Below are 12,171 nucleotides of genomic sequence, written 5' to 3' on the forward strand. Positions count from 1 at the left end.
CGTGCTCTGCGTGTCCACATCGTCAGTGAGGGAGACTTGGAAAGAAAGTGGCCGGGCTGGGGGGGAGAGAGACAGACAAGCAGATCCTCGGATTCAGTGAAGATGGAAATAAAACGTTATAAATAATTTATTTTTATTTATTTAATTATTATTATTATTTATTTTTTTATAACAGTGTTACCGTTTTGGGGCAACGCTTTTTTTAAGAATCCACCACCAGCAGCAACGCTAGTTAGCTTAGCAGCAGTGTATTGCCGACTACTATCACAGACACACAGGTAGAAGAGGAGGGGTTGCTGTGACAAAGGAAGGTGGCGAGGTAACGATGAATCGCTTTCGAAAGTGGCTGTACAAGCCCAAGGTAAGTTATGCTGCTGAATGCTGCCGTTTCATAGTTCAAGTCAGCGCCGGCCTCAGTCATTTTTTAATGCACAGTTGATGTGTAAAAAACAATCTTTCGAGAGACAGCTAGCAAACCAGTCCATATAATATGCTGTGATCATTGTAGCTTGCTACTAGGCAGACATACACTACCTACCACATTATGCACTACCACCCATATCCATACACATTTGATAATGCTGGCTAAGATTGCTGATGCTGTTCAGTAAATAAGAGCTATTAGTTTTATTTCTGTTGTCACTCACATTCCACATTCTTGTCTGGCAACAATGCAGTGATTTGGCAGAATAAACTAATTTGCTGACTGTTAAATCTAGAGGGGAGATTATCATCATTTGCAAATGGTGTTTAAGTTATGGAAATAATAAGTAGCAGCAACCAGTCTTCTTTATGGCATGGCTTGACTTACATTATGTAAATTATACTTTTAATAATAATAGTAAAGGCAATGATTTCAGAATGGAAGATATAGAGCAAACTCAAATTCATCATGACAAAGCTGATGAATGTGACTGCACACAAAGGTCAGAGGTATTGTGAACAATTATAGCCTGCATGTTGTACGGTGTTCAAGTTGTGGATGTGCTCTGATTCCTTATTGAAACATGCCTGGCAATGCAGAATAGTTAATTAGGGCTTGTTCTCTTGTTCGTTAAATGATCAATTTCCCATGTTGTCAGTGTGAACTGTGAAGATGTTTCCATAGGTAAACCTAGTTTAACGAACTGTGGGTATATGGTTCATTATTTTCAACATATTCATTCTGCCAGACACATTTTGGACCAAGAGCTATTGATGGTATTAGGCTATATACAGTACATTTGAAAGGGCCCACTGGAACTAAAAGGAACTTCATGTTGCCCACAAAGGGCAATCAACAATCTAAACCTCTCTTCTTAACTGTTCCATAAAAGGACAGCAGAATAAAGTTATTTATCTGCCAGTTGAGATTTCAATGGTGAGGTGGTGAGAATTATTGAGAACAGGTTCTGCCCCCAGGTTGGCTTTCAAATATGCCACGGCCTGGTTAAATGCCTTTCCAACAATGTTATTACTTAATTATTATTGTATTTGTCACTCATTGCAAGAGCCAAAAGATTGTAAAACATCCCAATGTCTACCGAGCTTTTCAGGTGAATGGTTGTGTCTCACAAACCTGGAAAAAAAATCCCTACAGTCATCACCACAAGCAGAACTTTGTTTAGTTTTTTTGCTTCCCTGGAAAAATATAACTTTTCTTTCAGACAAGGCATTTTTGTGCTGTCTCAAATCTGTATGAAAGGCATTATTGAGATGAAATACATTGAATTGACTACTTTATTTCTTAGTAACAAAAGGCTGTCCGTTTTTTGAAAATGGGAAATGTTGTTTGAGATGGTCTCCTAGACTTGATGGTGTAGCACATGACAAAAACATATCAATTTATGATATCTTTATTATATCAAAGCAAGAACAGGATGGCGCTATCTTCCAAAAATGTTTCTTTGAAGTGTATATGAAGACATTGATTAAAGGCTGTGTTCATATTTATCCCCTATTCATATAATGCAGCTGTAACATGTCAATGATTAGAAGTCACTTGCAGTCAGTTGTTTGAATGTGTGGATGACAGTAACTTGAGGTTTCACTCACAGCAGTGATGTCAATGAAAGATAAAATGAAACTCCCATGAATATAGATAGCCTTGCCATTTACCACATACAGACACTCCTGCGTCATCACTGTTTAACCATGTTTGCTGTTACAGCATTTTTGTTGTCCATTGTTAGGGTTAAACACTAAGTGCTAAGGTTCACAAGAGTGTTGTCATATTCAATGGGAGACCACTGCCTTTCAAGTGTTGAGCTATTACGTCAGTATTTTTTCTGACAAATCACTACCTTGGTAAGAATGAACACTATTAAAGGTATGCCTTTGGGTTTTAAATCACCAATCACCAATTCTGCCATAACAAACTAGATAAGCACTTGAAGCAAATACGGTACTTTGTTAACTATGTAAATTAACAGAGACGGAGAAGAGTCATGCAAAGAAAGCTTAAGTACCTCTAATATTCAAGAAGAATCATTTGATATTCTAGTAGTATTGTAGGTTATGTTTTTGCTCCGGTGAAACCGTATTTCTGTCTCAAATATGTGGCCAGCCTTACAGAGTATTGTGGCATTTATTGTTCAACACTGCATAGCACTGTCATTTTGCATCAACTAAGTCGTTTATTATTGAACTATGTTCTAGAGATAGAAAAGTGTTGAATCAGCATGTTCCCCTTGACTGGAGCAAGGCTATTGATATTTCCAGAGCTTCTCTTTACCTCCCTAGATAAGTCACTGAGGAGGATTTTCCTCTCCCACTGCAACACAATCCCTTCCCGGTGCTCTGAAGAATTCAGTGCAACACGGAGGGACATAATGTACCTGTCTATTCTGTCTGACTCCAGTATGAAAGCACTATCTCCTCCTGATTTCTTTTTGTTAGAGCTACCTTGTCTACTGGAGGGATTCAAGACATACTGTAGGGCAAAGGTTGGCTGACCCACATTTTGTACACCCCACTGTAAGTTCAGAGTTTTAACATTCCTTGCAGGCGCTTTAAACTGGTTAAGGTTTTTTTTTTATCTAGACCTCCTGAAACAGCTGTTTGGGGGAACCCATATGTTTTAAAGTTTTAACCAAGCTATGCTATGCTATGAATTATCTGCCCCTTTTGCAGTTGTTTTGTGAAGCCTTAAGGTTGGGATGGAAGAGGCTGAAACAATGGGTGCACATTGTGTTCAGAAATGCATACCTGACTGCACACAAGTCTGTAGACATGGGCAAAGATGAGACCTGGCTTAGGATTCCAAGCCACCAAAATGGCCACTATCTCTTCACCTTTCATTTATCAGAGGAAGATTTGCAGAATGAGTGATAGAGAGGTATGTCAGGAGGCTAAACCTGTACATTTCCTCAGTAGCCTTTGCTCCTTTCTTGGCATTACTCTATCAGGCATTCAGGGACTGACCTTCAGCGCCAGACCACCTCATCTGTCAGTGTGACAGGCCCACAACCAGCACCAGGCTGGGGGCACTCACCTCCGTCTGTTGGATGGTACTAATTTCCCTTCTGTTTCCTCCGATCCTCTTCACCAGGCAAACATATTACCCAGTAAATTCCTCAGTGTCCATTTAACTAAGTGTAAAGAATTAATCCATTTTCACACTCTGAGTTACATTGACACACAATTTTACTGTGTATAACACCCTTTTTTGTTAAATAATTTTCACTCTGCCAAAGTGTCTTGTGTGAAGAGGGTCCATCTTAGTGCTAGATATCCATTGTCTGAATATTTGGATGCTACAATACGCGGGTCACTGACAATAGGTTGATCTACAGTCAGTTCAGCCACCCCTAAAATAATATGTGGGGGGGATTCCTTTACATTTTCAAGTGTAGGTGATATATAACACACGGTTTTAGATGCACACAGCAAAATCCCAATGTTAATCTAACTCTGCAAAGTGTACAAATGGAAGTTCCATACAGGTCTTTGGAGTAAAATGAACACTAGGGAGTTTACCATGTAGGTATGTTCGTGGTTGTCTTTTAAAATGCCTACTGTTCTTCACCTCTCCTTTTTGCTATGTTGTCCATTTGTCACTCATCATCAAGCCCAGGCCTGGTTTCTTTGTGATTATTGCTCAAATGCAAGTGGAAGAAGCGAGAGAACAGCCAAAGTAATTAGGGGCTTGTCTTCCCAGAGTGGTTTCTGCACAGTTGGCATAGAGAGGAGGGGAAGCGGGTGGAACGGCAAACTGCTGAGCGCCGGCCAACGTGGCTGCATATGTAGCCTGGTTTCAGGAGCTCTTTATGGATGTCTCCATTCTGCTTACCCAACAGCCGTGCGGTAATTGATTTGGTGTCAGCTGCCTGGATTTAGAGAGCTGACCCCTGGTGCAGATCTAGACAGGCCAGGCAATTGAAGGCGTTTTTAAATTCATTGCAGGATTGGGAAGCTCCCTCTCGGCCTGCCCCCCCCCCCCCCCCCCCCCCCCCCCAAGGTGTTGGGGAGACCATGATTCAAGCGGAGTAGCTGTGGAAGACGAGGGGATTTATAAAGATGCCGCCCGAGTCTCACATACTCATAGATAATAACAGAGTGGTTGTATTGATTTCCCATGTGTTGTATCTTATTGATCATTATTGGTGACCTCCATTTTTCATGATCACAATACTTTACTTATTGCTCCGTTCAATATTGGTCGTCTGGAAGGCACAAAGCATGCAGTCAAGGTGCATGCGTTTTGATCCTACAAGTCTTGATTGCATTTGGAAGAGGCTGTATGAAATAGCCGATCTACTGTACAAGCTCACAACGCGCCGCGATACGACGCGTTGTGAGCTTGTAGATCTGCTATTTTCAAACATTTTAGTACTTTTACTTTTGGTACTTTAAGTACATTTTGATGCCAATACTTTGGTACTTTTACTCAAGTACATTTTTAATTCCGGACCTTTACTTGTAACAGAGTACTTCTACATTGCAGTATTGATACTTTTACTTAAGTAAAACATTTGAGTACTTTTTCCACCACTGGTTAAAAGACACATTTTGGCTGTTTTAGTTAGTCAGAGAACGAGAGGGTACAGGACCACAGCTCCAATTGGTACCATCTGTACCCTCGCAGAGTTCAATTTAGATCGCAATGTAACGTTACCGTGCGGGGACGCCGGGGAGATCATTCTCACAGACAGACAACCACACCAGTTACTGCGATAGAGAACAAAAATCCCTCATAATATGGAGTTGTGGTATAAAAGTTTCAGAACCCCTGTTGTAGGCAATACCCAGCCCTAGTTACAATGCAACACATTGTGAGCTTTTAGATCTACTATTTTTGCTCTTTAGAAAAGGTTGCTTATGACGTGCCCAAAATAGGGATTCCACGTTGAAAGTGGTTCAATTTCACTATAATTGCACCAGCTAGAAGTTAGTCCAATGTGCGAATGTACTGTATAAGAATAACTATTCAGATCATAGGATTCTCTGCCTTCTGCAGCAAAGACAGTTGTAGAATTCTGTACTAATCTAACAACTAAGATCTTCTCTCATGGCGGTTCCAGGTACAAAATCTTATTGGTTGACATAAAAAAAAACATGAAAATGGGCATCAACTGCCCTGGACACTTGTCTCCTGCAGGACAGAAAAGGAGGAACGTAAGGAGAGTAGGAGAACAGTAGGCCTGTATTTTTGGGATTTGTTTTTGACCCTGGTTACAGTTGGCAGGAGCTAAAATGAAAGGACATTTATTTTCTCTGTAGCAGCTTTCACACAGTGGTTTGAGTTCTTTTGTTTCTTCTGACTAGATTCACAGTGAGAAGACACAGCACATCGGTTGGCTCCTGAAGGCAGCTTTGCCACATTGTGAGATATTGGAGTTATTTAGCAAGCAGATTAAGCTTAATTGGGTGCTAGGTAATAGTGATACTTTAGATATTGATACTCCAAGGCTGGGCAATAGGCCTATTTTCCAAATAATATTGATATTGTTATATGAGACTAGTCATCATCTGGGATTTTGGTGTTTGTAATCATAATATTGTGATATAGCTTGTAAGAGCAGTGCACCAAGTCAAATTCATCATATACAACATTACTGGCCAATAAACAGACTCTGATTCTGATTACAAATGTTGTCTTTTCCTGGTCTTGAAGGAAGAATCTATCGTTCAAAAAATTATGCAAATCTCTGCATGCGTGTGAGTGTGCTTGTAAGTGTGCACGTGTCATTTTCCTTCACGTCTGTATCTCGAGAACCATCCGACCGATTGACTTCAAACTCCATGTGCATACTGTATATATGGGCACATATGGAGATCTCTGGTATCTGCCTGTCTGTGTCCCTTTTATGTGCATAGTATATTCTGATGTCATAGACTGGCCTCCCAGTACTATCTATGATAATGGGTAGTGCACTACGTACTCTGATAACGGTTACAACGAGTACTCTGACAAACGGGTACAACAGGTAAAATGGGTATCACATAACTGGAAGGGCATGCATTCTCAGCAGGCATCATTCCCAATGGGCATCATTCCAACAGCCATTCTTTGGCCCTGTCTGTCTATAAATGCATGAACTCTCTGTCTGTCTGTCTGTCTGTTTGTCTGTCTCCCACATATCTTAAGAACTGTCTGAGTTCAAACTTGCAGTGCCAAGTGGGAAGTAGGTAGAATCGGCGGTTGTCCAGAAATTCTATTTTAAATGCATGAAATCTTGGCGTACTGTAAGTGCGTGAGTGTATCCTGTGTCCTTCGCGCATATCGAGAACTGCCCGAGTGATTGACTTCAAACTACCTTTAGAACCACATCTGACCGATATGCCCATATACTGTATAGGATTATATGGAGATCCGGTTGTCCAGAACCGCCGATCTGACCGATATGCCCATATATGGGCCATATATGGGCATATACTGATGACATCAGGGATCTCCATATATGGGCATATAAGGGACAAGGACCGACAGATAGAGAGATCTCCATATTTGCGAAATAGGGACACAGACAGACAGATACAGAGATCTCCATATAGCTCTGTAAAAACAGTTGAGTCGTGTATGTGGGCTTCATATATCAATATCTTCAAGCAACTTGAAAAAAATGAAAGTGCTGTAAATCGGAGGAATTATTCTTTGATGGGAAGTTGAACCATGGCAGAAAGCACCACAGTCTGCTCTGCACTGCAGCTGGTGTAGATGAAGACAGTTTTATGTGTCTGTTGACCTGTTTGTGTCTGTGTGCGTGCACACATTTGGAGTCTCTTGGCTCATGACTGTCATTATGTCTGATTCGGGACAGTCTGTGTAGCGGCTGCCCTCAGTCGCTCTCCATAACAATGACCTGTATGTGGACAGAGTACACAGGCTAACTGTGAGCCGTGAGTCATGCTCCACAACAGTAAAGAGGGGTTGTAGTGCATAACCGCAGGGAGAGATCATTACTTTGCATGATTATGCCTATTTGTTTCATTCTCATTTTGCTGACTAAAAACAAAAACAGATTTGTGCCTGTTTTCTTGTTTTTGACTTTTTTCCCCCTGTTTTGCAGTAGGTGGTGTTATTGTTGAAGTGCAATGGGGATCATTTACTGTGTCGTCACTGTGTTCTTGTAACTGTGTAGTTGTTGTTGTTTTTGGTAAATCCAAAATTCCCATCCCATCTGGGGTCACTACTGAACTAGCAGCCAACTCTAGATTGTATAACAGGATTTATTTCTTGCATAATAATGTCCTGTTGGTCACGGGTGCTAAAAGGGAGCGAGATGGCCTGGCCTCAAATGGTGCAGTATTATCAGGGGACCAGAGACCCCAAATCCTCTTAGCATCCCCCACGTTGCCTCGTCCAGGCCTGCTGCACCATGTGCCAGGCACATGCACAGTTCATCACACAGATCAAAAAACAGATTAGAGCAGTCCTCTAGAGACAAACATACACAGATTATTACGCCATCATTCCAGATGGGCAGACCACTCTTGATCTACACAGTTAATGAACTTGCCCTGGATGAGAGTAATATTATTCTTTGGTATTATTATGCCCAATGTAGCCTCTAGGATGGGGTCCGCAATTGAGTTGAATGGTATTGAGCAGATTCAACCACCCACCTCTAAAGAATAAACCATATCAGCGGAAACATTCTTCACGGGACTCTGTGATAAGTTCAATAAAGTGCTTGCATTATGCAGTAGGTCCATAGAAAACTCGGGGCTTGCTAAAATGTGACTGGGATGAGTTTAAGAGGATTGGAGTTACGTGCTTGAAAGGCTGCTGACAAGAACTCTGTAGCCAGCTACCACAGGCCAAATGTCTTACAATGCAATACTAGTGAAAGAAGTTCCAGATGTAGGCCAAATATTTAAGGAATGACTCAGCACGACTGAAAGGTCTTCAGAGTGATACTGTGCGTATGTATATCTGCGGTCCACCTACGTTGGACCGCAGATCCAACCAATACGCCCAAATATGGAGATATCTGTATCTGTCAGTCCATGTCCCTTTTATACCCATATATGGAGATGGCTGATGTCATCAGTATATGCCCATATATGGGATGACCCCTTTTGTGCCCATATACGAGCTGATCGACTGATTTGTTTGCGCCTGATGCCATGACGACACATTGAGGTTAGACAACACACTCCATATTTGGGCGTAGCTGCATTGGGAACTTCTTATGTGGTTATGGCTGAGTCATAGTGACATGAGCGTGACGACTTGGTCCACCGGCCCGCTGGTGGGTCCTCAGAAGAAGAGAAATTTATATATAATATATATATGTTGTTGTTTGAGGTTGGCTACACTTGATTTGATTGTCCAAGGAGGTGTTTAAGGCCAATCTAGAACTGGTGGAAGAGGTTTTTGTGTTTGCAGCCCAAACCTTTGGTTGTGCTTGAATGGGTGTTTCTGCTGAGTCTTGAATAAGAAATAAGGTGATGAAGTATATAATACATCTGCTCGTTTTGCCAGTAACTGACTGGCTGAAGCAGAGTGAACTCTTGCAGACAGTCACGCATGCACGCACACACGCACGCACGCACGCACGCACGCACGCACGCACACACACACACACGCCTGTGCTTCTGAGAGAGATATTGTTGGCAGGCAGCCAGAAAGCAGTGAAATGAGTCTGGAATAGACTGTGGAGGGCAGAGGCAAGGTTTCTCATAAAGTCCCTTAAGTGGGCTCAATGCGTCGGCATCAACACTATGGATGTTCATAAGGCATTAGCCAGTTATTGCCCCCCAGCTTCATAGTCTGAATTGGATTCAAGCCCAATATTAATACCAGTATCAATACCAGCTCCTAGACCTGCTCAAGGAGAATGCTTGCCCAAGACAGTGAGGATGAGTGTGGTGATAACACACGCAGGCAAGATGATCTGAACACTCTTTGAATGGCAACCGCATGCCTTAATCAGAGTAACCGCATTGGCATTCATTTATTCTGAAGGAAAATGTCAGCGCTGTCATTGTCAAATGATTGTGACTGAGGGGGGTTTAAGAGTGCTTTTCACTGCTGGTGAGGTTATGAGAGCTTAATGGTCTGAAATGACAGGTCTCCTACCACAGTGGTTAATGTTTTTGAGTAATCTCAAAGAGAGGGCTTCAGCGACAACTGACAGCAGTAGTGGTTACGGGCCAGTGCCGGACCACAGGGGACTGGCACTGAATGTGCTGAATCATTTTCACATTTTTGCAGGGTGGTGGTTGTTCCTCAGGTCATGATGACGTAAATAGCGAGTTTGGGAGTCAAATCCATCCCAGATGTTATTGTTCGCACTCTTAACTGTCCTCAAACAAATTCAGTCATTTGATAGAAAGTGAAATCATCTTAAAGCTGCAGTGTTGGGCCTCTTGCTACTGTATGCAAAGTCAGGAATATGAATAAAGACTTATGGATTGATATTTGGATTTATGTTTAATATCTTTTTGCAGTCTCACTTGAGATGATTTTTTTGTTGTCAGTTGCAGCGAGGTCATTGTAAATTACGTTGAGACGAATTTAGTACACTAGTAGTAGTAACAATATTTAGTTTTTAAACCTTTATTTATTGAGATACAAGATCTCTTTTACAGGGGAGCCTTGTCCTGGGTAGTAGCAGCCTTAAAGTTACAACATATAACAAATCTTTACATAAGAAAAAATAAAAAAATTAAGTGTAACAAATGTCATAAAGCAACAATATGAATATAATAATACCTGCGTGCTCAATCGATCATCCAGATCTAGTTGTCATTACTTGAGTTCATAACCAAACAGTTGTTGAGTTGAATACCAGCACAGTGACAAGTTTAATTATTCCCTTAGGCCGGATCGTCCAAAGGTGAGGGATTATGTTTTCGCCTCTGTCTGTCCGTCTGTGAACAGGTAATCGCTGCATTGGACCGCTAGGTGTGAAACTTTGCACGCACACTCCCACTAGGCCAAGGAAGAACCCCTGCCCCAAATCTTTCAAATTGGCCTCATGGTGGCGCTATAACAGGGCCCTTCATGATATAACTCCTTAGGTCGTGCATTCAAAATATTTTCCCTGGATTCCTTGGAACATGACGCAGCGCATTTTCTCCATCTCCCAGAGTTTTGCATTTTCTTCAAAACACTTTGCTACTACACCGTTTCCTACAGATTGGGTGGAATACTCACTCAAATCGATATATATTATCTCTGTAGTCACGTGATCAAAACCTGACAGATTTTTTAGATTTCATTCCAATTGGCCTACGATTGGCTTCCAAAGTTTGCGGGGGAGGCCCGTTTTGCACAAAATGCCTCGAATCATAATATTGAAGTAATTTCAATCTCGACATTATATTGCCACTGGCTTAGGTGACAGCAAATTACTACTAACTAACGTCTGAAACTGGAGTTTTTAGATTTACATAGCATAGGATGGCCTAATTGTTCCAGCACAGCTGAAGCCTAGTTCAAAATACGTATGTTTAACCCAGGTGTGTATTCCATCAGATGTTGAAGTTAACATCCCTTGACCTCTTTGGGATTGTACTGAGAGATAAGATATCATACTTGTGTCAGAAATGGCACGAAACCTTCAGCAAGAGCGACCGTGCTCCTGTCGTGAGGGTTTTGAAGTTTCCACACACAGGGAGGAGGAGGGGATAGACACTCAGGGATCTGTTTGCTTTCAAGGAGTGCCATGGGACCTCAGTTCTTGACTGAGGTTAACTCGACTGTTTTAAAGTTCTGCAGGCCGAGCCACTTCATTGGACCATTAACTTCAATGTCAAACGATGCGTTGTCCACCGTTGCCATATGCAGAACATTGCCTACTATTGACTTCTTGACTTACGGTGAAATCATGAGTGTGAATTTAGCCATTTGTAACTCAGAGAATGTACATAAGGGTCCATTTGGTTCCATTTTTACACACCGTCAGGGTGAAATGAACACTCAGGATTTTGCAGTGTACCCGTGATGCAATGCTGCTGGAATGTTCCCTCTAGTGTGTGGAATGCAGCAGAGGGAGGCCATAGGGCGGCAGCAATATCAATGACTCCCTTTTCTTTCTCCCATTGGAGCTGGCCTATATTCTGCAGAAACCTAACAAGGAATGCCACCACACTGCACAGCAAAATCTGGAGTGTTAATTTAACCATTTGTACACTTTCAGAGTTAAATTAACACACAGAATTGTGCTCCCACTACAAAAGGTTTCTTGCTGGGTTGTGTTTCTGTATCTTATAGGCTCTAGGTCTGGACAGTGCACTTTTATAGGTTTTTGTATTTTGTATTTTGTATGTATATATTTTGTGTGTGTGTGTGTGTGTGTGTGTGTGTGTGTGTGTGTGTGTGTGTGTGTGTGTGTGTGTGTGTGTGTGTGTGTGTGTGTGTGTGTGTGTGTGTGTGTGTGTGTGTGTGTGTGTGTGTGTGTGTATAGCCCCCCATTTTATATTTCTTCTCTCCTTAGGTGCTTTGTTTGGATATTGAGTAATTTCAATTGTTTACTGGTAATTATGTGTCACTTGACCACTCTGGGCACTCTGTCTGGTCACAGGATATGTATGGGTGCACCAGTGCACCGTTACCATGTGTTTGCCATAACGTAAAAAAGAACATTGCTTCAGGTGCTAAATTGCTGTGTGCAGACTATTTTTTTTCTGTTCACCTGCTGTGATCCACCACAGTTTCCTGTTTGCCCAAGACATGATGTCATAGTCGATGTAAGTGATAAGAACAGGAATGTACAGAAGGTACGATCTGATAAAACAATC

At 41.8% G+C, this 12,171-nt stretch overlaps 1 protein-coding gene across 3 annotated transcripts in view; it reads left to right on the forward strand.

Moving 5' to 3' along the window:
* Positions 1–12,171, forward strand: part of zfyve28 (zinc finger, FYVE domain containing 28) — a 33,529-nt gene continuing 21,358 nt past the window's right edge. For all 3 annotated transcript variants that reach the window (XM_084044428.1, XM_084044429.1, XM_084044430.1), the window contains exon 1: positions 1–361. In XM_084044428.1, the coding sequence (XP_083900554.1) occupies positions 326–361 (36 nt within the window). In that variant the 5' untranslated portion in view covers positions 1–325. The remainder of the gene's footprint in view (positions 362–12,171) is intronic.

Source organism: Gymnoscopelus microlampas (assembly GCF_963454915.1).
Source record: "Gymnoscopelus microlampas genome assembly, chromosome: 20".
NCBI lineage: Eukaryota > Metazoa > Chordata > Actinopteri > Myctophiformes > Myctophidae > Gymnoscopelus > Gymnoscopelus microlampas.